This window comes from Sinohyriopsis cumingii, chromosome 11 (assembly GCF_028554795.1).
Source record: "Sinohyriopsis cumingii isolate HCF-2022 chromosome 11, ASM2855479v2, whole genome shotgun sequence".
Classification (NCBI taxonomy): domain Eukaryota; kingdom Metazoa; phylum Mollusca; class Bivalvia; order Unionida; family Unionidae; genus Sinohyriopsis; species Sinohyriopsis cumingii.
In genome coordinates, this window is record NC_142971.1 from 24,964,393 (window position 1) to 24,992,271 (window position 27,879).

At 37.0% G+C, this 27,879-nt stretch overlaps 1 protein-coding gene across 1 annotated transcript in view; it reads left to right on the forward strand.

Annotated features, from left to right (window-relative positions):
• LOC149787800 (condensin-2 complex subunit H2-like) overlaps positions 1 to 27,879 on the forward strand; it is a 155,849-nt gene that overhangs the window by 61,193 nt on the left and 66,777 nt on the right. The window contains exons 10-14 of the mRNA XM_089974010.1: positions 6,162 to 6,271; positions 8,503 to 8,574; positions 12,942 to 13,011; positions 21,558 to 21,671; positions 22,065 to 22,192. Coding sequence (XP_089830136.1) covers positions 6,162 to 6,271; positions 8,503 to 8,574; positions 12,942 to 13,011; positions 21,558 to 21,671; positions 22,065 to 22,192 — 494 coding nt within the window. The remainder of the gene's footprint in view (positions 1 to 6,161; positions 6,272 to 8,502; positions 8,575 to 12,941; positions 13,012 to 21,557; positions 21,672 to 22,064; positions 22,193 to 27,879) is intronic.

Consider the following 27,879-nt stretch of genomic DNA (forward strand, 5'->3'; position numbering starts at 1 on the left):
ATTTTAGGCAGCCCAGGTGGCATAAGCCTCCTTGCTTGTCCAGGCAGGGCCTTCGGGCCTGTAAGTCCAGGTGCATGGGGTTAATGAGAGATCCATTTGATCCATAATAATAATACTGCCGCACTGACACAAGTCGTCATGACATTACCATAGCTGCCAACCCTCACGACTTTTGCATGAATTTCACGACTTCTATGGCGATTCACGGAAAAAGAAATGTTTTTCACAAAACGTGAAGTTTAGTTTGGAATATACCAAACATTTGCCGTGCATTCATCCATTAAATAATGATATACATCATGCTTTTTGCACACAGTGTGTCACACATTTTAGCATTGGGCATGGTGGCAGAAATGATGTGAGGAAGCACATTGGTATAAAAAAAAGCACATAGAGGTTAGGAAACTACATGAAGACAGTTTTGTCGAGTGTTGGAGTTTTTGAGATTGAAAGATTAGCATATCTTGTAATTTGCTTTGCTTGAGTTCAGTTTTCTGCGCATGTGCCAATGCCACTAATTGTTCACTGTTTGACTTTTCATCTTCTGGATTAATACCATTTCATAATTAAGCTACAATGCAGTTAAAATCTTTTCACCTCCAAGGAAATTGATTTGTATTCCATAAAAAGTGAAGTGTAGATTGGAGTATACCAAAATTTGACCTAGCATTCAGCCATCAAACATTGATGTACATTATGCTTTGCACACAGTATTGTGCTGCGAAATGTACAAATGGGAATGTGCACAAGGGCTGGTATTGTTGCTTACAGTTTAGCTGTCATACATGTACCATGTAGTAATAATATTATACATTACATATCTGACTTAAATTGTAAACAACAATATGAGCCTCTGTGGGTATGTGGCAGAACGACGTGAAAGCACACTCTGCTATAGCACCCCCACCAGATTTCAGTTTTGGAGCACTCTAAGCCACCTACTCAAGGCCTGCATGCTACCAGTGCTGAAGCATTGTTTGTGAGCTTTCTTGTTGAACATAACCTGTCTTTCTTAGTTGGAGATCAGCAAAAGTGATAGTGAAAGATTATTTCTTATTGTGAGCAAAAATAAGGCAAACTTTAAATGCCTCCTTAGGTGCTGAAAATTTGCAACAATTTTAGTCACCAAGAGTAACCTGCAGACAAGAAGTCTGAATCATTTTAAAAACACATTTACCATGGCCTGATTGAGGAAATTCAAGACTGCCAATGCATCAAAACAAGACAAATAGTGTGAAGTTTGTTTATATATCAGTAAATTTGGCAAATATAGTTGTACATGTAATCAGTAATGTTTTAGTTTATTTTTGGAATTTTTATATAATGCAGTACTGACCATCGAAGTGGAAGGAGCTAGTGTCATGATATAAATTTTCACTAATTGTGTTCAAAATTCAGTAATTTTTACTTTTCACTACTTGTTAGTCTGGAGGGTTGGCAGCACTGCATTACACACTGTCCAGCCGACACAGGCAACCCAACCGGCACCTGCAGTCTAGTTGACACTGGCAGTCCAGTCAAGTTGTTCATACCGGAATCTTAGTGATAGATCTGTCTGTCTAGTCAAGCCATCACTACCTTTATCATCAGTTGGTATCATTTCCATACCAGAGATTTCAGTGGGAAATCTGTGCATGCAATCATACCTTCATTGCAACTGGTATCGGTGATTGCCGGACTGTTTGTATGCTGCCAGCACCCATGCTGACCACACGCTGTTCACACCAAATCCATTGGCTCTAATACATTTCAGAACTGTTGACCTGAGTGAATCCAGGCCGACCTCACACCGTTCACACCAGCCAGCAGTGCTGGAAAGGCAGGCTTTGTCGTCAATGCCAGATGTTAGATTGCTTACGGTTTAGCCTCAAGGGAGAGTTCGTGTCTTGGACAGATATGACCAGGCTTGAAGCTGAGTTTGATGAGGACCCGGCACACAGTAAGGGTGATGAGTCACCAATATACCCATCTTTTACTGAAAATGGAATTGAGCCACCTAGGTTGTCTTGTCTAGTGCTGCAACTAGACCCACTTAGGCCTCATCACAATGTGTGCAGCGGAACTCCATCAAATCCACCATGGAATGGACTGAAGTTAGCTTTCCAGCTGGGACTTACAGCAACAGATGCCTTCAAGAACCAATCTCCCGGCACTTGACAAGAATGTAGTAGATATTCTATGTATGCTTGTCCATTTTTTCAGGCTGAAAAATCTGCTTCGTACCCATTAGAGCTGGTTAGGGATGTCGTTGCAGACACCCAACAACATCCACGCTTGGGTGGGGATGGCTGTGATTGCTGGGGTATTTGACATGGGCTACTCACCATACCGTGGCCATCTGTTTGATGGATTCGGCCAGTCTATTCTTGATGCAACGTGTCACGTGTGTGCGATCCATGTCACTCATACCATATCATACCCTCCCTTTTAGGGCAACCCTGTTCAGGTTACTGTTGCTTTGGTCGCAGAATAGAGGAAGATTGGAGGCAGGCAGCTCAGACACTGCCCCTCTACCCTGCCGCTCAACCCACACGGAAGTTTGGAACCACCCAGTCCTCAGCAATGTGAAGGTATGTTCAGTGGTCTTAAGACATGGGATCTCACATGCACCATCATTGATCCCTGGAATGCAATCGTACAGGGGCAGTATGAAACTGCTTTTGAGTTCACTGGACCTCCCTTTCCACTCGGAAAGGAGGGAGAGCTGATCCAAGTCATTCCGAGGGGCTTTGGGTTTCATTCATCTACAATCTCCTCTCCCCTATTCATGAATACACTGTCAGATCAGGAGAATAATGGCTTTTAACATCAGGGGATACAGGCCTGTGAGCTTGTACTAAGGCCACATTCCTCAGCGTTTTATTCAAGACTTTCTTTTCAGAATGCAAACAGCAGGTGGAGGCCCATCATCGACTGGAGTCTTTTCACCCAATTCAAGATGGAGACAGCAGGGTCATTCTTCCTCTCCATCATATGGAGCGAGTTTGCCATCAGTCTCGATCTGACAGACACATACTTTAATGTCCCTGTCCACCCTGTTTTTTGCAAGTTTCCCCATTCTGCTTACCACCACACAGTTATTAATTCACCATTTTTCTCTTTGGTTACATAATCAGCCCCTGGCCTTTCAATAAGACAATAGGTCACATCGTCTCCCTGTTCTGGCTGACATCATCTACATCGACGGCAGCATCCTACAGAAACACATGGTAAGTTCTTTCCTACTCCATGGCAGGAACGATCTTTGTTCTCTTTAGATCATCTAGGCTTTTTCATGAACTGGGAAAGCCAGACGTAAATCCATCCCAGAACTTCGTCCAAGTTCTTAACCAATCAGAATCTGGTGTGACCCCTTGTGTTCGTGTTACCAGAATTGTTGAACTCGTCGAGTCCATTTCCAACAGGACTTGGATTTCAGCAGGAGAGTTTTTGCAACTCCTTGGTTTATTGTATGGCAGCAGACTTGATCCCACTTGGCCCTCTCTTTCAGCAGGCCTTGCTAGCACATTAGCGCCCTGTTTGATGTCCTCTTAATCAAACAGTCATGTTCATGCCTGAGATTTGATCACTCCCACTTCAGTGGGGCAATTTAGGTTGGCTGACCATTTGAATCTTGCTGAGGTAAACTGTTACTTGAATTGATTATTTGCTGGTTAGTACATATAAGTTCTATAAGCGATACTCCACTGATTCTACCTGTACAGTCAAAATTCACATGCTTACAGGTTATTTGTAACTAGAATTGATTAGCATCCACTTTCTACATGTTATTACTGAGGCTATATTTCTCTGCCAGTGCAGGCCAAGTGCAGCCCACTACAGGTATTTATCATAGTGATTAACCATGCACAGATTCTTACTTGTACAAAAAGCAGGACACTACACTTTATGTATATAGTGTCTGCTGTATTTTGTCTTGCAGATTTAGACCACGGGTAAGACCAGTCTAACAACCACTCAACATGTGTTGTTTCTACAGTTAAATATCTATCAGACTTGTATGTTATGGACAGAAGTCAGTCACAGCTTTGGGGACAAAACATCTGCTTTCACACATGACTTCAAGTCATTTTTTTATGGGCAGCAAAAACTGAGAGCAGCAAGAAGCATCAGTTGCAGTCTCACATATCAGAATTACCTTAAGTAACCAGAAACGTGGACCAATATCCAATTGGCCATCCCATCCTCAAGAAGTGGATGTCATGCCAGCCAAAATGTTCCTTCATGACTGGACTTGGCCATATAACTCTGATTGCGATGGGCCACAACCACTTTCAATCATACAGTGTCAGCCACCAAAAAGTGAACTTGCCCAGTTCCACAACTTGCATATGATACCCAGTTTAGTTCTGTAATACCCAAGAATGCACTAAGACCAGTTATACATAGATCAGTCCAACTCGCATGGTGCTGCTAGGCACTCCTGTGGACGATGCACAGTTTATATAAACACCCTCCTGGATATTTCTTGCCCACATAGTACCTCAAAACACTTCAGATCTATGATGTCCATCTTGGGGTCTCAGTTTTCAAGAAATGTCTGTTCACTTGCCCTCTAGCATCTGCTACCCAAGAGTCAGTACTTAGTGACACCTTAGAAGAAATGGATTCTGACTCGCAAATATAGTTGATCACCATCATCAACATTTTTCTCCAAAAACTGTGCAGGTAGCATAGGAGATGTTGACTTAACTACCTCAATCTATAAACAACAATACTGGCATTCAGGTTCTCTTGCCGTTATTAGATTCTGCTTGGATGAATGAACTCCGCCTTGCCAGCTGAAGTTTCCTGCCTAATCCCATCAAAATTTTGTCCTTGGTTCTCACATCTGCCTGTTCTTGGTTCTGACATCAGGTGAAAATCAAATTTGGAAGGTTCTACTTTCAGTTGTTTCCACAAGACCATCCCTATTTTGATGACGTGTACAGACCCCTCTTCATGTCCTTATCACATTTCCCTGTAGGGAGAAGTCTCCAATCTTTCATGACTGAATGAGGAAGATTTACCATGATTTCATGGGACTCAGGACTCAACAGGTTTCCTGGGGACTCTTTATCACGTTCATTGGCCCTACTAGCTTTTGGCCACATTCTTCAGCTATAATGCAGCACTGAACAGTTGGTCCTCGACCTAAGCACACTAAATCAACTCTTTTATGCTTTTGAGTTTGCGTTGGAATGCAAAAATGGGTCCAAACACCATCCATTGCAGAGACTAATCAATCTCCTTGTCCACAAGAACATCTCCAACCCCATACCTTTTCAAGGTTCGGTTGACTAGGTTTGGAATCAATGTTCAAGTAAAAAGAATGTGTCCCCTAGGAACAAGAATTGAATTGATGCAGTGGTAGGTTCCATGCTTATTTAGAGCATTCCATCCAGAGAATTTCTTAAGTGTCCGAGTTTTTGCGAAAAGTTTTATCTGGGGTGGCTGGATTTGCGACGTAGTAGTAATTCTCCTAAAGTATTACGTTGTGGTAAGTATTCTCAAAGAAACATTTTACTAGAACAAATTGGTTTCTTTTTTAATTTTTTGTCAGCATATTTACAATATAAAATTTTAGTTAACTATAATTGGGCAAAAATAAACCGATTGATATAATGGTTTGCTGTCTTCATCAGTTTAAAATAATATAACAATAAAAAGCTGGCTCCTGTTTAAACTTGTTGGTACATCTACATGTACAGATTGACATTATCCTCCAGCATGTACCCAATATAGTACTGATATGCAAATCACATCCAAAAGCTGTAAAGTGAACACAACTTTAGCAAAAATTAGTTACCTCATCAATTTTTGTAATAAAAATGTAGAGTATATATAATAGGTAAATAATAGTGTTGATTGTTATGTCTAGTTTGTTTGTATTTTACAATGACTTTCTAGCAGCAGAGTTTTGAATAATTACAAATATAACTTTTTTTAAAACACAAAATATATAAATTGATTAATTTTTAAATCATAAGAACATGTTTTTAGTTTAGCTGGAAGACTAAAAGATAGGATATGATGAAACATTAATGCTTGTAACATAAAAAGCATAACAGATAGAAGACACTATGTATTAAAACAATTTAGGAAAGTGGAGCTGAGGAAGCAAGGCATATATTGAGAACATAGTCTGATAAGAACCTGATAAATACATTTTGTAATTGCAGTGCATGATCCAGCAATGGGTGTAGATGATGATGGGGATCAGGACAATGGAGAAGACCCTTTCTGCCCCCCTGTTGAGGAAGTTATGGAAGAACAAGATACTGCTGCTGTTGTGAGTTGCTTAAGTGTTCTGTCTCATTTGAACTATCAGAGGAACATTTTTATATCTCCATGTTAGGAAATAAAATGTACTAATGCAAATGTTGTTAATAAGGCATTATGTTGTTAAACAGTATCATTAACATTCTGGATATATAGTACCAAGTAAGTTTAGATATTTCAAATAAGGCATACAAAACAAACAAAAGGGTTGTTGTTGTTGTAGTTGTTTTAGGGTTTAATGCCATTTTTCAGCACACGATAGGCTATACATGGCAGTCAGTATTAATGGTGGAGGAAGAACCCAGAAAAAGCCTGAAAGAATCACTGACCCACAAGAAGTTACTGGCAAGCTTTCTCACATACCCACATTAGCTGAATCTGAGACTTTAACCCACGCAGACAGAGGTGAGATGGCAGTGATCTGTAACGGAGAGCGCTTTCGACCACTCGGCTACTCGGGGCCCCTAAACAAAAGGGTAAAATCCTTATAATACAAAATCGTATTCTCTGTATAAACTAGACTATTTTAAAAATCCAAGACCTCCTCATCTAGAACATCATCATGGGAACATCTCGGCATAATGCTTGCTTCCATTGGTCTCCAATTCTACATCCCCAAACCCAAGGAGTGAATGTTGTCATTAATGTTTTGATTTTGTAGTTGAGAATGTATAACATACTGTCCTAATGGAAAACTTATTTGATGTCTCCAAATACATTTTGTTAGGTTTTTGTTAGACACCATCAGGTTATTTTTTATTTTTTTGGTATTGAAATGTCACATGGGATTGCCCTTTTTTTATGATAAAAATAATGATTCTGAAGTCAGATTAGGAAAGACATCCAATGATTCGTGTATGAGGAGTCATTTCTATAGAGTCTTTATTTCTGAGAGATTTATTATATGTGTAAGGTCTGTTCCACTTTTGCAGAGATGGAATGGTTATTTTTAATTCTTTGGATTGGAATGATATTAGGGAGAAAAATATATGGACTTTTCCCCAAATAGGTGCACTTTAAGATATATGATATTGTCTTTCATAAAATGTTCCTTTACAAATATAATTATTAAATGGACTAAAACTTAAGGATTTTGTTTTTGTTATTGACTGTCATTATAGATATCAGTGGTGACAAAATAGGTTTAATGAAAATGTAAGTCACCAAGGACAGTCATGAGACCCGCCATGCCAGCACAAAATGCACATCACCAATTTTCTTGCTGTGTTTGCATTATGTGGTCAGAGGGAGCAGGGTCCATGGTGTTGCAAAAAAAGTTGGATTGCAGAAAGAGGTGAAGTCAAAGTTCATATTGCGATTCCATCCAAAAATATTGCCTATAGCAATTTTGTAGTATGGGTTGTTGTAAGGTTTAATGACATTTTTCAGCACAAAATAGGCTATACATGGTGGCCAGTATAAATGGTGGAGGAAGAACCCAGGAAAACCCGGAAAGAACCACTGACCCATGAGAAGCTACTGGCAAGCTTTACCACATACCCCACATTGGCCAAACCTGAGACTCGGACCCATGCAGACATTGTAGTATGGGATACTGTGATGGCACTTCCACCTCCTACTCCACCCCATCCACCCAGTCAGGATGCATTTATGACATGTCCATGCTGCATTACATCATACATTGGTGGAGTCACAGAGGAGGAGACATGTACAGATCATTTTGCATATGTTAGCTTGAGGGGTGTTTCCATCTCGTCCATTTTCTCATGCTGGTACCACACACACACTCAGATACTTATAATATGACTGTTCCAAGCACATGCCAACTCTCCAGGTCTGTAGGGTCCATTGCTGTTTTAACATGACTTCCAGGCTTGGGTAGAATATGGTGGCCATGTAATGGATTCTTAACTTGGCTTCAGGAATACGTACCCAATCAAATTACTGTTAAGCCCTCCCACACCAATATGCAATACATATTTATTGGTCTTCATTGGTGTTTCACTTAAACGTAATATGGTAAACATAAAGTATATGGGTAGCCACCTGGCAGTGGTGGTGGAGGTAATTAGATGTCCAAATGGAAAGTATATTTTTTGTGAGGTCTTTCTGGGAAGGCCCTTTTCAAGAATTAGCAGAATTTATTACTGACATTAGTTTGATCGGGTAAGTATTCATGGAGAAAAGTAATTTCTGTCAATATTTACTTTTACTTGTAAAACTTTCTTCGCACAAACTGTTAAATAGTGTACATGAGTGTAATTTGTAACATTTTTACAGGAAATTGGATGGGACGGATTACATAAACCATCCAGAAAAGCTAAGATAGTGGAATTCAAGCCACAAAAACCTGTGAGTATATGTATTTGATCCAATAAATAAGCACAGTGTAAAACTATTTTGTCATCTTCATTCTTTGACCAGTATACATTCTTATTCAAACAGCTGAAGGTATCTCAATATGCTGTATTAGATCTTGACTAGGAAGCATCTTCTATCCTATAAAACCTGCTGTTGAGGAATCTGGTATGTATTGGATACGTATCATAAAACATGGCTTTCACATAGCTGCCAACCCTCACGAATTTGGTGTGAATTTCATGACTTTTTCAGCAATTCGTAGATTCACACCGCAAGCCAAAAATTCACGAATTCTCCAATTCTCAATTATTTAAAATCTTTAATAAAATAACCGATTTCCTGTTAAGCGCTAGTAGTGATATTGGCAGTTGCCGAAACGGTCCGGTACTGCTGGTCGCGATATTAGTAGAATTACAGCCGATTGGTACAGTTGGCCCTGTAACAAGCATTTTAGCCTATTTTACTCTGTATGTATAAGAGTAGTTTTACAAATGCTTTTGAGAGAAACTGCGGCCTAACCAGAATTTAGCTCCATGCATATGTCACCAACACTGATTTGAGTTACTGTTCGGCATCACATGTAAGATTTTGAAAATGTCTTCAGCCCCAAGGAAAAAGAAATGTATTGCTCAAAAAGTGAAGTTTAATTTGGAATATATCAAAAATTGGCTGTGCATTCTGCCATTAAACATTGATATACATCATGCTTTTTGCACACAGAGTGCCACAAATTTTAGTATTGGGCATGGTGTCGGAGATGATGTGAGGAAGCACATTGGTTGCAAAAAACACAGAACTTGGGAACATTAAGTATTCGCAGATTTCAGCTCTGGAATATTTTAAGCCATCAGCGGGAGACCTGCAAGCTACCAGTGCTGAATCATTATTTGTGAGTTTTCTTGTTGAACACAATCTACCGTTATCAGCTGGAGACCATGCTAAACATTTGTTTCGACAAATATTCCCGGACTTGAAGATCGCTTTCATATTTTCCTGTGGAAGAACCAAAAGTGCTGTAGCTCCTGTGCATTCCTCACAGCAACAGTGACAGCGAAAGAGTATTTTCTCTAGTGAGGAAAAATAAGACAGACTTTTGGGCCTGCAGAAAATTTGTCAGCAATTTTAGTCCCCAAGATCAACCAGCTGGGAAGTCTGAACTGTTTAGAAAACAAATTTACGATCAAGCAGTTGAGGAAGTTCAAGTCTGCCACAGTATCATGTCTTGATAAATAACCACAAGAACAAGTGAAGTTTATGAATACCATAATAAATAGAAATGCAGATATATTTCTGCATATATGTAGTGTTTTAGTTTTATATTGTGATCTTGATATAGTGTAGTATTGACGGTCAGAGTGGATGGAGTTATTGTCATGGTATTTTTCACTAATTCATGTCCAAGTTCACTAATTTTTATCCCTATTTTCACTAATTGGAAGGTTGGCAGCTATGCTTTTACACAGCCAAGCCACCGCAACTGCTTTCTTAGCCAACACACCATTATCATTATTGCAAGATGAAATACCCCGAGGAATGCCAGCAGAAATATCATGTAGCTAAACTGTGTAATACATGGACTAGGATTATTACATTTTGTTACAACCACAGCTTTACAAGTTATGAATGTATGCACAAGAAAAGACTTGGTTTAGTTTTTCATTCAGAATGACTATATGAATATGTGATAATTTAATTCAGACTTAAAATTTATCTGCAAAACGGAGGAATTATATAAGATTTTCAAACTTTGGGCCACTTCCATCATTTACTATCTTGAGCATTCATAATTTAAAACAGCTTTAAAATTCTCATAAAAGTATGACTAATAAACTGAAACTATTATAGAACATTGTGCAGTGTGAAGTTTGACCTGCAATGGAAAAATTCCAAAGCAAAAGATTCTTTCAAAACAGATGATAGAAAGCAAGAGGAATACTATGATTCTTACAGGTGAAAGATGTACACTGTCAAGAAAGATACAGCATCCGGACAAGATGACATGTGTCTATATTAAAAATATTAATACCTTGTATACATAAAACATGGGAGAAAACCATCTTAAACATGCTGAAGTAAGTTGGTCAGCTGAGTGAATGAAAACTCTCATCATAATAGTCCAATAAAATCCAAGTATACACAATATGTAATATGCTTGGCCGAGATCATGGGGCCCAAAAGTGTGAGGTATATGACAAAAATTGAATACATGTAAATGACTATTTTCTGCACTGATTGCCTATCTTTGAGCTTATTTTTAATAAATATTTATAAAACTGACCTCAGAGATTCATATTTTGACAAGAAACTCAACACATTGAAAAAGTTGCACATATAACTTAGTGTCTTCTTTTTGCACAAATTACAAGCGGATATAGGCACAAACAAGTGTAATAATACCGAATATTTCATTTTACAGCATTTTTAAATGAAGCTTTGTGTGTATCTTGACATATAGAAAAACAATATTATATATTAATTAACCATATTTTGTTTAAAAACTACATTTGTTACACATATTACTTGGACACCAAATATCAACTAAGATGGCAAATGATCTATAAATAGTCAAATAAAAGAAAACATTAAGCTTGATGTTGGAAAACTAATAACTTTGTAAAAAATGTAAATAAAAGGAAAACAAATTCGTGGAGAGAAAATATATTTTTTTGTAAGATGGTTCTGCATATAACAAGACAAAGCAGAGGTAATGAATGTTTGTGTGCTTAGTTATTAGCGTTACCAAAAACGAGTCCAGTAGATATAGCTAAAGCAGCAGAGTACATGCTGTACGTGGACAAATTTTGCTGCAATAAGTACAAGTACAAAAGCCATTACTAAATCCTGTTAAATGCAGCTCTTACAATGCAAAAGCAGTGAAATGGTATACTGATCAAGAAACGTGCTTCACCACGTAACTGCCATTTTTACAGATTTAACCAAGCCTACATAAATATACAGTGATGGCTGTATAATAATAGCCCAGATTTTTTAGTTATTTTGCTCTTATCAACGGATGCAAAACTTATGATAGTTAGTTGTGTGCTGGAGGTATTTTAATTATTACTGCATTTATATATCTACATCTGGTTGATCAAAGATAAACTTTTATCATAATTTTTTCACTCTATAGTCATTCACTGGCAGCAGTACCCACGATCTTGGCCAAGCACTAATACTGTGCGGATTTTTACACAGGGTAACAGGACTTGCAGACATGCCAACCCTTATGATTTTGCCATAAGTCTTATGAAAAAGATGCTTAAAATGCAGACTTATGGCATAAAAGCAAAAACTACAAAAAAATTATTGTTGCCAAAAAATGCGGATAATAGGTTCAGTTTTGTTTGATTTGGATCCGAATTTCATATTAGAATTAGTGGAGTTAGTCAGGGAACCAGGCTAACTTTACAGCAGTTCCTCAGATGCTTTTAACTGCACATATTTTTTCATGCAAAGCAGCTGCACGATCAAACTGTTTATTATAGATTTTTTAAAATGGCGTTCAACAAGCAGTCCATGTTGAAGATGAAAGGGAAAATAAGCTTCTTAAAAAGCATTAATAATCAACACTGAAAAATAAAAAGGAATGTTCAGATTCTTGTGAATAAAAGCAGAAAGGGACACAATTACGTTTATGGACATCACATGCCAATTTGAGCATTTCTTGTTGCAGGAGATACGATTGCCGTCATCATAGGTAATGGAAAAAATCCCAGATATACGTAAAGTTGAGAGATAGCGACAAGCCATTAAGCTGCATAGGGTTTGAATTGAAGTTTATGCAATTGTACTAGTGGTAAATAAGGTCTACATGTACTTTACAAACTTTTCAGTTGAATATAATGTTTACTGTCACTGCATGTTTCAAATTCTGAACTTTACAATAGAAGTTTATGATATTTTGTTACATCTTACTCAAAACTGCTAAAACTTACGGAAAAAATCAACTCCTTTGCTGAGACGGTCTCATCAGGGTTGGCAGGTCTGGACTTGGACTGCATTTACATTAAAATAAAATACAATGGCAATTTGATACCCACAATTCTGTGGCAGATGCCCATTTTACCCCCAAATGTGCATGTTCAGTGTATTCACAAGGTCTTTGTGACAAAATTATCCCTATCAGTCCATCACTAATTTGTGCAATATTTTTTTTTAACCCCCCCCCCCAAAAAAAAACATTTCTTGGATAACTGCACACAACCTGTAAATATAGGCCCATTGAAGAATGATCTGTTTGGAAATAACTCTTCCTCACAATGGGAATTAAATAAGAATGAAAAAATAATTTTTCACAAAAGTCACACAAATTGATGCCCACAAAGATTTTGAATTCACAGAATAAGTCTGTTTTACAGAAACCTGACCCATGGAACTTACTTGATCCACATACTGTTGGAGAAGCCACAGATATGCCTTTCAAGAAGGGTAAGTTGCATTTTCAGCAGTTTGGAACACTATCTACAGTTTTTAAAGGTCTGTGTGACTTCAGTAGATTGGATATATATTTACAATATTCATGTGACATTTTGAATATTATCAATTTTGTGACAACCATATTTCTAGATGGTAATCTAAGAAAGAGAATTTTTTTATAGTTTGTTTTTAAAAAAGGTTGTACTGCAATAAAAGAGAGTTGGTCAATTAGTATATGACATTCCTATGTGATGGAATTAGTTGTGTCCCTTTGTGTAGGTGGCACTGTAATTGGACCTACAATTCAAATGGCCATCCTAGCTCTTTCTTGACCTATCATGATCTGTATATACTTGCAATGCCCTTGAAAATAATGTCATCAAGGCTGTAGGATTCCAGTTTTTAAGTTTATTTATCAAGTTCTGCTTATGTTTAAATCGTTAAACTTGGATTGTATACATCTCTGTTAGTACCACACCCTTGCAACAAAATACGCCATGACATGCATTTCATACTTTTGAACCAGGATTTATTAAACTTGGTGAGGGGATGCATTTTGATGAATGGTACAACATCAGAAAAGTAGGTCACTGACCTGTATGTCACACTTAACTGACATTTGTTTAATTGTGTTTTCACTTTATTTCCTGAGCTCTGCTAATGCTACAAACTAGGATCCTGTATACACCTTTGTTACTACTACACCCTTACAACAACAGAAGGTCCTTGAATTCAAAGGATTGCCTTGAAAACTCCTTGAATTGTAAAAATAGTGGGTTTTGTTTTTGAAAATGTTTGTTAAGAGCAAAATACAGCAAAATTTAGTTGGTGGATTTGTAGATGACTGGGCTTGGAATTGGAATGAGTTGTTTCCCTTTGTGTAGATGGCACTGTAATCTGACTAATAATGCATAAGGCTGACATCGGTCACACTTGACCTGCTATAAGTTGTATAAACTATAGCAAAGAAAATATGATTTGGTTAAAGGTGTTGTGTGACAAAATTGAAAAAGAAAATTGCTAAAGAAAATTAATATCAAGTCTCATGAAAAGCAAGACAGAAGAGAAATGCAATTTTGTCTTTTGTCAAATTTTATTCAATTTAGATCTTGATGTTTTATTGTTTTTGGTCTTTATGCCTTTCAATAGCATGTGTGTGTGTGTGTGTGTGTGTGTGTGTGTGTGTGTGTGTGTGTATATATATATATATATGGTTTCACAATATGTCAGCACAATGCTAGTTATATATTGTCAATTAAAATTTTACATTTTTAAAAGATTTAAATTGCCAATAAGATTTGCCAAAGAACTTTAGTTAGAAAAGAGACCAACATTTTATTGTTATAATAACTTTTGTTTGAATTTTATTTTCTTGTTTAGAATGGCTGTTAGAGACTACTAAAAGATTTGTAGAGGTGATTTATGTACAAATCATTGATTACACACTGGTTCTTGATAGGTTTGTGAGCTTTCTGTGTTCTGGTTTTGTTGTTTTACTATTTCTTCTTCAGATACATTTCCAGATCATAATATATCGTGGCATTAACCACACCTCAGCACAATAGTTGCTATATGATGCCAACAAACAGTTGGGTTTAATAAATGTACTAAAGAAGAATTGGCACAAACTTTAGGCATTAAAGCCTTCAGAATAAATTTAAACACAAAGTTCGAGATCAGATATGCAAGTTAAAAGTGTTCAAATTCTGTTATATAAAAGAAAAGATAATGGTAACATCCATTACCTTGTAGATCTAGCGACTCCCTCCAAAAAAGTTTCCTTATCTGTATAAAAGGCCTACATGTCCATATTTTCATTGCTCAGACATGATTTTTCTGTTTTAAAGCGGAATCCCACTTTTCTCCTGACTTTAATCCAATTTTTCTTGATATAGTCCATTTTTTTTAATGTTGTCTCTGATCCGGTTTTTTAGAAATGGTCTAATCCCATTCCACAATGACCCTTGTAAATTATTCATTCCATATATTAGTTAGCACATGACTCTCGTAAAGAGTATTCTGATTGGTCAAAGGTTTAAATTCATCCAATGAATCTTCGTGTAATGGAAACTGATGGCAATGGAAAGAAGAAACATGCTTGCAGAATATGGTGTCCCAAGTTGTTGAGAGAGAGCATGACATAAAAAGTTTAGATAAAGGTTTAATAACATCATGGGAATGGCTCAAGTGAAAAGTTGACTGAAATTTAGTTGGTCAGATTTTAAGAAAACTGAATGCTAGAGGACTGGCCTTGTGTGACCTCTGCAAGAAATATATGAATTATGGTAACTGCGGTTGGAAGAGTTTGGAAGAGCACCTACCAAAGAAGTTGCATACGTCAAAAATTGAAACTCAGAAGGCATCTGGAAAAAGTGCATTTAATTACTATAAGAAGAAAGATTTCTTGCATGAGAGAACAGATGTAGCCCTCTGTCAGAATATGTGCACTGCGTGTCGCCAATACAAGCACCATCTTGAAAGTAAAAGGCTCTCATTGAGAAGGAAAATAAACGATTGTACTTTGAGGCTAAAAATTCAGTGGTGACAAAAAGGAAGGCTAAAGAAATCTTTTCAAAGCTACAAAAAGAGCTTGACTGGCATATCAACAGGTTGTGTCCATTGGTGAAAAAGACCAGTGAATGTATGGGATTATTTGTATATAGTTGATGTACTTGGTTGTTTATTTCACAGATTTGTTATGAAAAGAGAGAAGTATAATATATTTGCTGCAAAAATTGACAAATTATTGTGACTTAATTACGATGTGAACACTGACAAGCACATGAAATAACTCCAGCATCAATAGTATTGGAGAACAAATTCATGTGACTATAAATATTGTGAAGTTTATAAGTTTTTCAGATGATTATTTTGGTTTATTTTATGATCATAAGTTGCACCAGCAGCAGTTTTTTATGAGTGTAAAATGCATTTTTGGACCCCTAGATCAGGGACACTGCCCCTCGAGACCTCCCGTTGGGTGAGGACCCCCAAACCCTCCTTCAATTTTTTTCAGTTTTTGTTATGGAAAACCAAATTCATGTATGATAGCTGAAAAGACTACTTAAAGACAGGACTGTTAAAATGTTTACTTTCATTTAAATACACCATTGAAATGCATGCTGTATGGATCTGGGACATGTAGAATATATTGGATATTTCAAGTTGTCTTATTTTTGGATTTTCATGGTTAGGGTCTACAAATCTGCATGAATGCATTCTTGGTCTATAACTGCTGAATTATTACTGGCATCTGAAAGGTAGATATGAATTTAGCTCTAGATATGTTATCCTTGACATTTTCAGTAGGATGTCAGATATATTGGTGACATAATTTATGGATGCAGTTCTGTTGATGTGATCTGCACACATGCCAACCATTACACTTTTGGCATAATTATTATGCTTTTTTTCCACTAAATTATGCCTTACGCTTACATGTATTCGTATTACGTGTTTTCGGTATATCCCCCTCCAAAACAAGTTAATAATTTGTTTTCTCATTTTTATTAACATCCCATTAATCCCACAGAACATATTCCAGAAAAGAAGGCTTCTATGTAAATGCGACATAAGAGTATGCTTGTCCGTAGACTTACTTGCACTTTCCTAAAAGTATTATGATCTATTTATAGCAGTTGCCCTATTTCCAAGAAACAGACTGGTTCTACTTTCAAACTTTTGACCTTGGTTTCTATTTATAGCAGCTGTATGGCTTAGTTAGGAGAAAACAGACTGGTTTTCTAACTTGTCATCTTTGATCGCAGATTCTTTGTTCAAATTCATATCTGGTACAGAACCAGCCTGTAGGTGTTTGGCACTAAAAGTCAAGTTGGATTTATGCTAGTTGATGCGTGTGTTAGAGCAAAAGTGTTTTTCAAATAATTTCACAGATGGATTAGAAAAGATGAAAAATCGATTCAGAGATGAATACATGAATTACATATTACAGCTGGGGGCCCTGAGTGGTCTAAAGCACTCTCCGTTACGGATCACTGCCATCTCACCTCTGTGTTGGTTCGAGTCTAGGATTTGGCCAATGTGCGTATGTGAGAAAGCTTGCCAGTAGCTTTTCGTGGGTCAGTGGTTCTTCCTGGGGTTTTCCTGGGTTCTTCCTCCACCATTAATACTGGCCTCCATGTATAGCCTATCGTGTGCTGAAAAGTGGCGTTAAACTCCACAACAACAACAACATATTACAGCATTCCATTCTAGGGCAACTTCACGTCCCTTGCAGGCTGTGTGGAAAGGATTTTAATATTGGTCATGGTGGTAAAACAAAGAAACCTTGAGTTAGCTCATTTACTAGTTCCAGTACTAAGGTAACTTCTTTTTTTTACAGCAGAACTAAATTGTGGACAGAAATTTTATAAATGCAGTGGCATTATATACCGAGTTCTTAAAAGAACACAGACTACCTCTTGTGGTAGAAGACTACATTGGTCCTTTGTTCAAACAGATGTTTCCTGATTCCAAAGTTGCAGAAAATATGCATGTGCAAGAACAAAATCATGTAATATTCTTAGGTGTTTAGCAGAAGATACTTCACTTAAAATTGCAGAAGCCATGAAAATTAGTATTGCAACAGATGGGAGTAGTGATTATGATGACAAAAAGTTGTACCCAGTCTATGTAAGAGACTTTGACAATGAAAAAGGGCAATGTCAGAGTACTCTTATTTCATTACTAGAATTAACATTAGAATCCACTGGAGAAAACAATTTTTTATTTGCTTGATAATGCTTTGAATAAATATAAGTTGGCAGAACTGTATGGGTGTTTTCAGCTGATGCTGCATCAGTGATGACTGGAATTCATAAAGAAGTTGCATTTTATATTTTGAAAAATGTCTCCATCATTGTACATGTCAGGTTGTCTCTGTCATATGATGCACCATACTGCAGGAAAGGTTGCTGATAAATTTGATGCAGAACTCTTGAAATATCATGTTGGTACTCTACCTGACAATGTACTTCATGCAGACAGAGTTGATTTTTTTCATCTTATTTCCCAGCTAAAAGACCCAATAACTGGAAGATATAAATTTCCTCTTCTTTGTCAGGTTATGGAAGGAATATTGGTTCTTTACCATTCTAATGCTAACTGTGAGAGATTGTTCAGCATTATTAACAAATTCAAACTGAATTCAGATCCAGGCTCTCACCCTCCAACTTTAAATCTAATGGACAGCCCTGTAGTGATCACTATCTAAATCATACACAACTTCTTGTTTCTCAGATATGGTCTTTTCATTCTTAAATTTTAACTAACATGTATTGAGCTTTGCTCTATTTTGGTGTGTTAACATTGTTTCTTTCCTTGTGATAAGCTGTCCTGCAAATAATTCACTGGTTTTATCTGCAATTGAAGGGGTATCTCATACATATATATATATATATATATATATATATATATATATATATATATATATATATATAAAAGATGTAATAGTTCGATCTTCATTGGCCTTAAGTCAAAGAAACTCCTGCAGCCAAGAATCTTTGAACTCTTTGTTTTATTTTCTATTTTTCAACCATATTGTCATGGTCAAGTTTAGTTTTAGCCTGTTTTATTAACTGTTCATTCCACTTTTCACCACTCGGCAATAGCTTTATAAGAAAATCATTACATCCAGGTGAATTCTCTGGAAAATTCATAATAGTTGCACATCATAGTTTCAAGCAGCCCAGTGAGTGGTTCAAAACAACAGATTCCTTGGGAGTCCTTATCCTCCAGCCAATGAAATTCATTCAGATGTAACCATCAAAATATATTACCTAAACCAGTACTGTCTTCTTCCATTGGCTATATCCATAGAAGCTGTGGCTAGTTTCAGTTGTAATCTATATATTTCATCATACACCATATAAAATGCACCTGTATAGTACTTGCTGTTAATTATGAATGGCGTTTGTGACAAAATGGGAACCACAGCTCTTTCAAGTTACAGGTCACAATTTACTTGTCCATGGACAAGTAACTTTGCAACATCTCTCATTCATGAAAATCAGCAATAGCACTGAACATTTTTTAAAGCTACATTAAAAATCTAAATCATACACACATATATTTGGCTGTTTATGAAACAGTCTAAAAAAGGAATTCATTATGTTCACTGTGGTTATGTTTGAATCAGGTTTGTGGACATGGTGCTAGATGTATGTACAAAGACATGTGGAGCACAAATCTATCAAGGAATTGACTGAAATAAAAGTCACAAATAAGTCTCTGCCCACATTTTGTCAAAAATAGTGTCAGACAGTTAGGAAATGTGAATTATCCATGCTGAAGTGATGAGTAAGCTTTTGACTTGCCATTGAAAACAGACAATTCACTGAGCTAGAATTTTAAAAAAATGTTTCCAGAATTGGGGCAGGGAAGGTAAACTATTTAATAATATAGGTAGAACAGGTAGAGTTTTAGGACAAGATGCTTCTTTCCTTAGTAAAAGAAACATAATTATTTATATTTCCTTTACAATAAATGTATTTCTGGATGAAGGTTTTGTTATTGTTGAACTGTTATAGCTATTCTACTAATAGCGGTTGAAAACTACAGACAGACTGCTTTTGAGCTATTGATGGAGGCAGTAAACGGTAAACTGGTCTTTCTCAACATTTTAATGTAAATCAATGGCACACCGGAAGGTACTTTTGTTTTGGGTCCAATTGTATTGGCCCAACAAGATGTCAAGCCATCCTCCAGTTGGCAGAATAACATCCTTCTGAAAACAGTGATAAGATCACTGACACCTAATCCTAGACAATCAGCTTCCTTCCAGGTTGGCAAATTTGGCATTATAGTTGGAAATATATTAGCGCTAATGCACCATAGTTTTGTGGGGTAGTAAAACTGATTTTAATTATGTAATACTTACCTGCTATTACTACACAATTCCCTCTCCCCTACCTACTCTAATGTCCTTCATTTTCAGTGCCAGGGTTATAGCAGGTAATTATTACATAATTAAAATTATATTTACACATGCACATACATGCACAAAACTACATTTTTTTGATAATAATTCTCTGATCATAATGCAGGCACACCTTCCAAATCTGTTCCTGCATTTAGATAAATGGAAGAGCATCCATGACTAATTCCTGTTGTGACTTATGACTGAGTGGATTTGTGCACAGTTGCTCTATCCAAGTTGAGACCACTCTCATCTTACTTCCTCCTTGGCAAGCAGACAACTTTTTAGCACCTTTGCCAAAATAAACCAAAAGATGTGGTGAACAAATAAAACACTATCCAGGCCACTGAATTTCCTATGGTACATGGTTTTACCCTTTCATTTCAACTGCTGATTGTATGCAAAGAATATTTTTTCACAGAGCCCAGATTCCTTACAAGAAACCATTATATGTTAATTCTTCATATCTAGTATCAAATCCATATCTTATGTTGCTTATTAATATACACCAGTCACTCTTGTGTTATAGAAAATGCCAGTGTAAAAACTTTTTCGCATGTAAATCCAGTGTCACAATGATTAATGAGCATTATTCCTGTTTTTTTTATTATACATATAACTTCATGTATAACTTTTAGGAACATGGATCAATAAAAAAAACACTACAGTCTAATGGTCGATTATGTAAAGATTGCTAGAGCTTTGGCAGTTCCAAGTAAGCAATTCTTTTGCCTTTAGAAGAGAAAAAAACTCATGGTTTCCTTTAGATCATGCAGTTTATGTATCATAATAAACACACAAACACTCAGGAATAGTTTGATCTTTTTGTCATCCTGCCTGTGCATGTGAAGACATATGATTTGTTGTCTTAGGCCACAGTTTGCTGAGTGACACAGTTTTGTGTATACATAGTGTTACCATTTTCTAGGGCAGGTATTATATCACAGTGCAGGTAATTATTAGCAAGATATGGATGGCCAAATGTTGGTGATAACTATCTTGTCTGAAAAAAATGTACTTGCCCAGCATGTTTCCTTAATATTTCTACCAGTCCAACATTGAAATTCTCTAGTCCAGGAATCTGACCATTAGAATTGTCACTCCCTGAGTACATTTTATTCTAAAAATTGACTTTTTCAATAATGCTTTTCATGTGGGCATACCCTCCCAAGCTCTTCACCCCTTAACTTACTTGGAAAATCGTGTACCTGTGCTCCATAGTAATGGATGATATAGATCAGATTTGCATTAATCCATTTATCCAAAGGGAACTACTCTCATCTGACTTCCACTTTGTCAAGTAGATGACTTATTAGCTATGGAGGGCTGGATTTGCAAGTTAGTTGATATACTTCTGACATATCATCAGGTTAGTATTATTGAAAAAAATATATATTTTACACAAAAAATGTACTTCTTTTCTTTTCACTTTAACCCAAGATAGGCCTTGGCAGGTAAGTTAGTCCTTTAGTTTAGTCTCTGCAGTTGAAATAAAATGCTTCTATCAAATGAGGCACACCTCTTTACAGCCCAGCCCCCACCCCCACCCCACCAGAAACTTTATAACCTGTTCACTGATCAGAAATTTTATACAATGGATGCTTACTATTAGGCAAGAGTATTAAATTTCAGTTTGTTGCAGGCTGTAAATTTAAACTTCCACCGGGTTTGAATGAATCTGAACCCAAGAAGAGAAAGAAGAAACCAGTTACAGATACAAAGAAGTTACCTCCAGTGACGGAATATCTCATATCCTGTAAGTTTTGACTGTTTGCTCAGTACTTTAATTTTAAGTGAAGTATTTACATCTTGTGTATCTCTGTTACACATTCTCTAATGTTACTATATTTTCTGTGCTTTCTAATTAGGAGCTACTAATAACAGTTGACTAAGTCACCTTTTTTTGTTTACAGATATACCCTTGTTTAGAGAACTGTTTGCTTGATAAAAGTGATAAAAAACGTACTGCAATCAGTGATCAGTCTTCAGTCATTTACATAAATAATTTAAAAATTGAAAAATTTGACAGTTTTATTGAGAAAATGCTGTTTTTGTTGTTGAACTTTGAGAAATTTTGAATGTTTAAAGTTGATCAGTTGTATGACTTTCCTCCTTCATTATAAAAACTCACAATTTTCATACATTTTAGGTTACTCACACAAAGCAAAGTTTTCAAAGAACTCTTTGAAGGTGACCACGTTTCCAGAACTGGAACATCAGTACTGGGAAGAATTTAAAAGGAGGCAAGAAATTTTTAAAGAGCAAATGTCACATGCAGTAAGTTTTGCTGTAGTACAAAATTGTTGTTTTTCCGTCAAATATATTACCTGATCACATTATATTATGATAGCTTTCTTGGCTACCTCTGAATCTAGCCCTCCAGGAAAGAACAAATGTCTTTCTGTCTGTGTCTGGGATAGACAGAGGGAAGCAAATCTTACAGATTAACTCCCCTATCTACCAGCTTGGTGGCTACCATTATATCTAAATGTAAGCAGTTTTCACTTTCATTGTCATGCCGCAAAGAAATCCTTCATACAGCCCAATTAATCTTGTGCTTAAATTTAATAATCCATGTTTTATTTACAGTGGTACAGCAAGTCAAAATGTTGTTTTATATGGTGCATACAACATTTGTGTAAAAAAATCTGGTGAATTTATTGATATCTTAACACATATGTACTGTTCTTTCTTTAATTTTATTTTTTGGCAACACAGTTGACTTTGAGCAGCAACATACATTTTTACAAGTAGAATTTCCCATGAACTGTATTTAGATATTGAATCCATTTATAATGCAATTGGCATTTATTTCAAATTTTGTTTATTCTCCTCTTTATTACTGAGATGACAAGTAAGTATACTAAATACATATGATTCCAAGTTGTTGAGGATGTCCACAGTATGTGTCTTCTTTGTACCAAGTGATCATCAACACACCCCTTTAAAGTGTGTGCTGTGTGATCCAGGAATACATGGTCTAAAATTCGTGAGAAGCAACTCAAGGACATCTTAAAAAGAGCACTGTCAATTTCATCTCTGTACAGAGGGCTCAGTTTACACTCCATGTCTGAACTGCTAATAAGTCTCATGGGGGATGTTAAGATGACTCCTCCACTGACACCATCTGCTTAAAGATACAGAAGACAGTGCCTGGTCATAATGTAGTCAGAATAGGAGACAACTCCAGTCGATAGTTGGAATTACACATGCTCTTGAACTAATAAAGCTTTATTGTTGAGGTCATCAATGATGGAACCAAAAGAATTTTACTAGAATCGTACTTGGGATAAGCCTTTTGCTCCACCTACAAGACATGAGACTCTTATGTCAGATATCACCCAACCTATTGGGCATGAGGGTGTTGAGTCATACTTCTCTCAGCTTGAGAGACATGAATGTACAATATCCAGTACCCTGTCTGTGCATGAGAACATTCTTGTCCAACATGAAGTTGTACTATTTAGATCATATGAATGGATGGGAGAAATGAGAAAAAAAATCATTAAAAAAAATGACAGGCAAGCTGTACCAACCAATACATAAAAATAAGCGACCCATGACTACAGTTGTCATGGATCAATTATCTCAGTCTGGCAAGCTGTCTGGCCCCCTATGCCAATAGATGCAGTATCTTGTGTCAAACAGCTGGTTTATTCATGGAGCTTTCTGTCAAACCGAATTGGCATTTTGTTTACCACCACACTTAGTGGCATATCCTGTGGGGAAAATGTTGCATGCCATAAGATTGCTCTGCCCATAGACACAAAGTGTACAAATGGAGGACAATCCCATATAGGCAAACAGAAATCCTGAATCAACAATACTGACAATGGAGTGGACAAAATTCAGCTTTAACACATTAAACCCTGGTGACGAGTTTAAGTGGCAGGAGATAGTAGCCTACTGCCGAGCTCTGTAGCGTCAAGCTCATATATGATACACTAAAGTGATTGGTATTATAGAAAGTTAGACAGATGTAGCTCTACATTGATACCAAATAATCTGAAATTTCTAGTTGCACTACAAAATACAGAGGGAAAAACCTCATTTTTTGGACCCAGTTTTTTTCTACCCAAAATTTGCCCATTGTCAGAGTCCGATTTTGTGTTTGGATTTTAGACTTTTTGGTCTCACATCTAAGACAAACCAGTGTGAACTGCAAACAGACAGATGAACCTTTGCAAAAAGTAGGATAAGATGAGCATTTGGAATAAAGAGTGGGCTCAATATGAAAATAATGGAACTCCAACTTTTACCCTTCTGCTCATGCGCAAGCCAAATAGCCAATGAAAAACGATGTTTATAACACAACTAGGCACTATTTTATTGGAAGATCACCTGGAAGTTGTTGTTTTCGGATTTATTCAAAATTAGCTTTCAAAATGTCTTTCCCACTCGAATTTCAGGCGAAAATGACAAAAACCTCCAGAGGTTAATGTGTTAAAGCAGAGAAATCCTTCACCTACGGTCATGACTACCAGTAAGGTCAAAGCCAGTGTAGATGATGATGATGACAGTCCAACATTAAGAACATTGCTTCAGTCATAAAAAGTTGAAGAAATCATCAGGCTTCTCATTGAAAAGAATTCATGACCTGGTAAAGCAAAAGCCTTTTTTTTCATGAGTCATTTCATTTGCCAGCTAGCTTCTCGACTCACTCGTTCAAAAGTCACGCACTGATGCATATTGTTCAGAAATACCTGATATTTTGACCTTTAGCATGACTGCCCCACTTTATTATAAGTTGGATTAGCATGCCTTCAATACAGCCTCCAAGCTAGTAAGGAATATTATATCCCAAACAAAGACAAGTAAGCATGGCCAAGCAAATGATAAGCCATACATCCCAAGTCTTAGTTTGCAGGCAGGGATTGAAAAAAGAAAACATTTGTCCTCCTCCAAGCCTCCTGCCATTTGTCAGTGACTTAAAATTTTCCGTACGTGCTGGCGACTCACAACTTGTTTTTGTAAAATCTTGTTCTTCCGGCCTCCTGCACTTTCAGCATCATGATGGAAACCGCAAGTAATCCCATGAAGGCAGACATTCTCCAGAAGGAGATACATATTTTACTCATTTTACTCATAAAATGAGTGGTGGAGTTGTACAACAGCCAAATACACAGATCTTCTACTCCGGACTGTTTCTGGTGATGAAATTGAGACCTGTAATCAACTTCAAAAGGCTTTGTCAGTTTATGGGATGACTACATGGTTAGCCAAAACCTGTCCAATGCATATTTTCACATTACAGTCCATATATTTGCATGGGTTGATAGTTCTTGCCAGGAATTTTCCTGGGTTCTTCCTACACTAGTTATACTGGTTGCCATGTATAAGCCTATCCTATGCTTAAAAATGGCATTGAACCCAAACAACCAACCCATACATCAGACAAATATCTTTGCTTCACCTATCAGGCCAAAGTATATTAATTTTGTGCTCATCCTTTTGGCCTCAACTTAGACCTTTTCAACTCTGTAATCATTGTCAAGGAGAAGATAGCTGCTTAATACAGAGTGGTCTTTGCATCGTTGCACATATAATTCACAACTTATTGGGCTGCCCAATGATAGTTCTTTTTATGACAAGGTGGAACAACAAATTGCCCACTTATGTCTCCCCTTTTCCAGACCCAGAAGCATGGACCATTGATGTTCTATCGTTCAGCTGGGAGGGAATATGGGTCTATACCTTCTCTCCAGCAGCCCTGATACCAAAAGTAGTCCAGAAGGTGAGGGACATGAACTTAATGGATAGTTCTGATTGCTCTTCTAAGATTGGACAAAATCCTGGATCAACGATTTGCTCATCTTAATGGTAGACATACCCAGAAAGTTGTAGCAACCTCCACTTTCCTCAGGCAGTCATGGTTGCTGCTGTTCCATTTGTGTACCTGGGAAATGTCTTCTTCACTCCTGACTTTTGTCAGGGATGCCTTGTGCAAAAAGGAGTTCATTTAATCTGTTGAGATGACTGCAACAGCAAGACGGCCCTCCATTCTGAAGACATACAAGGGGAAATGGCTGATTTTAATGACAGGAATCTCATCAGTGATGTTCCACCATCCTCTGCCTCCATTCCTCAACTGACCAACTTTTTTCTCTTCAAAGACGAGAAGTTAGCCTGCTCACCATAAACATGAACATGGACTCAACAAGGACCTTATCAGATTTTGATTCATCCAGACCATGCTCACTGACATTCTCATTTTGGGAATCTCATGGGTGTTGATATAGCTCAACTTATCCAAGTTTGAGTCCAGCCATTTACATTGATCAGTCAGCTATCATAGAAGACTTCCTTTCTGATAGCACCTGTCTCAGCATGCAGAGTCTGTGAGCTACATGCCATTGCCATGGACCCAAACCAAACACGGTTTCATCCCATCATATCAGTTGTCTTAATGACACAACCTGCTTTTATTGTTTTAAACAGTTTTTGCCATCATAAGTCTGTCAACAAATAACTATTATTCCCTCTCACATTCAGTATGTCTAGAAGCAAAGCTCCTAGATATTATCTGAAGTGTACAGAGAACATCCACAACAGGCAGACCAGGATTTTTTGCTTCTCAAGGCCAGAATGCAAAACAATAACACAAACCCTAGCTGCTTGGTTCAAGGGAGTTTTTTTAAAAAAATGCACACACTGACCTCTCTCATGAACAGGTATGCCTGATGAAAATCTCAGCTCATGAAATACAAGCAATTTCAATAAGTCTTGCATTTGAAGGTAATGGCTCACTTCCAGACATAGTGGAGTCAATTGGATGTGAACCCAGCTCACTTTCTCCATTTTATGTATGTGGGACATGGCCTCACAAAGGAGAGAACTGAACAATCAGGCAAGTGGTAGCTCTACACAAACAGTAAGCACTCCTCATTTATAAAAGTACAACCTCAGAACCAGGTGGTATTGGCCATATTTCCTGGATAAAGTGTGAAATCCCAGTGATCTCATTTTCATATGCATAAAGAAAAGGTCTGTTGAGCTAAACTAATATTAGGAGAATTTCATCTGGTAGTAGAAATAATGCTCCTACTGGGTGCTACAGGTAGGAGACTCAGCATTTCCTCCTCCTTACCTGTTTTCCTAATGAAATGTGATCTGGTAATTTATATAATGGAGAAAGCAAATTGTTTAGTTAATCATGTTTTAAGGATAATTCTTACCTGATCGTAAATAATCCCACACACCCCTCCATGCAGAGTGAGCATCCTCTTAGGTTTTGCTCCAGGAAAAACTGCTTACATCTTGGTATATTGGTAGTTGCCTAGCAGGTAGAATAGAGAGTTAACCTAGAAGAGTTGCACAACATTGTCTGTTTAATATATGGACAGAAAGACATTTTTCTTTTTTGGGGAAGGCTTGATTCGGGGCCAGAAGAAAGAGCTATCTTAATGTTATGTGATAAGGTAAGTATTAATGGAGAAACATAACTTAATAAAATATTTGCTTTTCCCTTCAAGCAGTATTGTAATAGACAAGTTATATCAGTGAAAATCAAGTCTTTTGGTGACCTGCCTGTGTCAGCTTTGATTCAAGACTAGTGAAAAATTGCTGGGTTTTACTTAAACATATTCATAATTTTGTATTTTCTTAAGAATTGCTTCAATTAAGTATACATAGTTGTTTCTGTCATCTACATCCCACCTTATTATTCTTCCTGCTTTGTCAGCATCGAAGTTTGATTAAAAATATGTCTGAAAATGGCATTGTAATTGAATTTTGGATACATCTGTCCTTTGACCCATTCTCAGGAACCCTGGTAATTATTGAGGGACATGGACTTAGATTAATCTGGATTCATTCTTAGAGTGCCAGACTTGTGACTGAAAAGGTGTAGGTTCTAATTATACCATTGGGCCAGGCCTGGTCTGCTACCAAGATGGGAAAGGTTCTTTACTGCAGTTACTTCAGCACTAAGGCCAGAAATAAAATGTGTGTGTTTCCTATTGCAA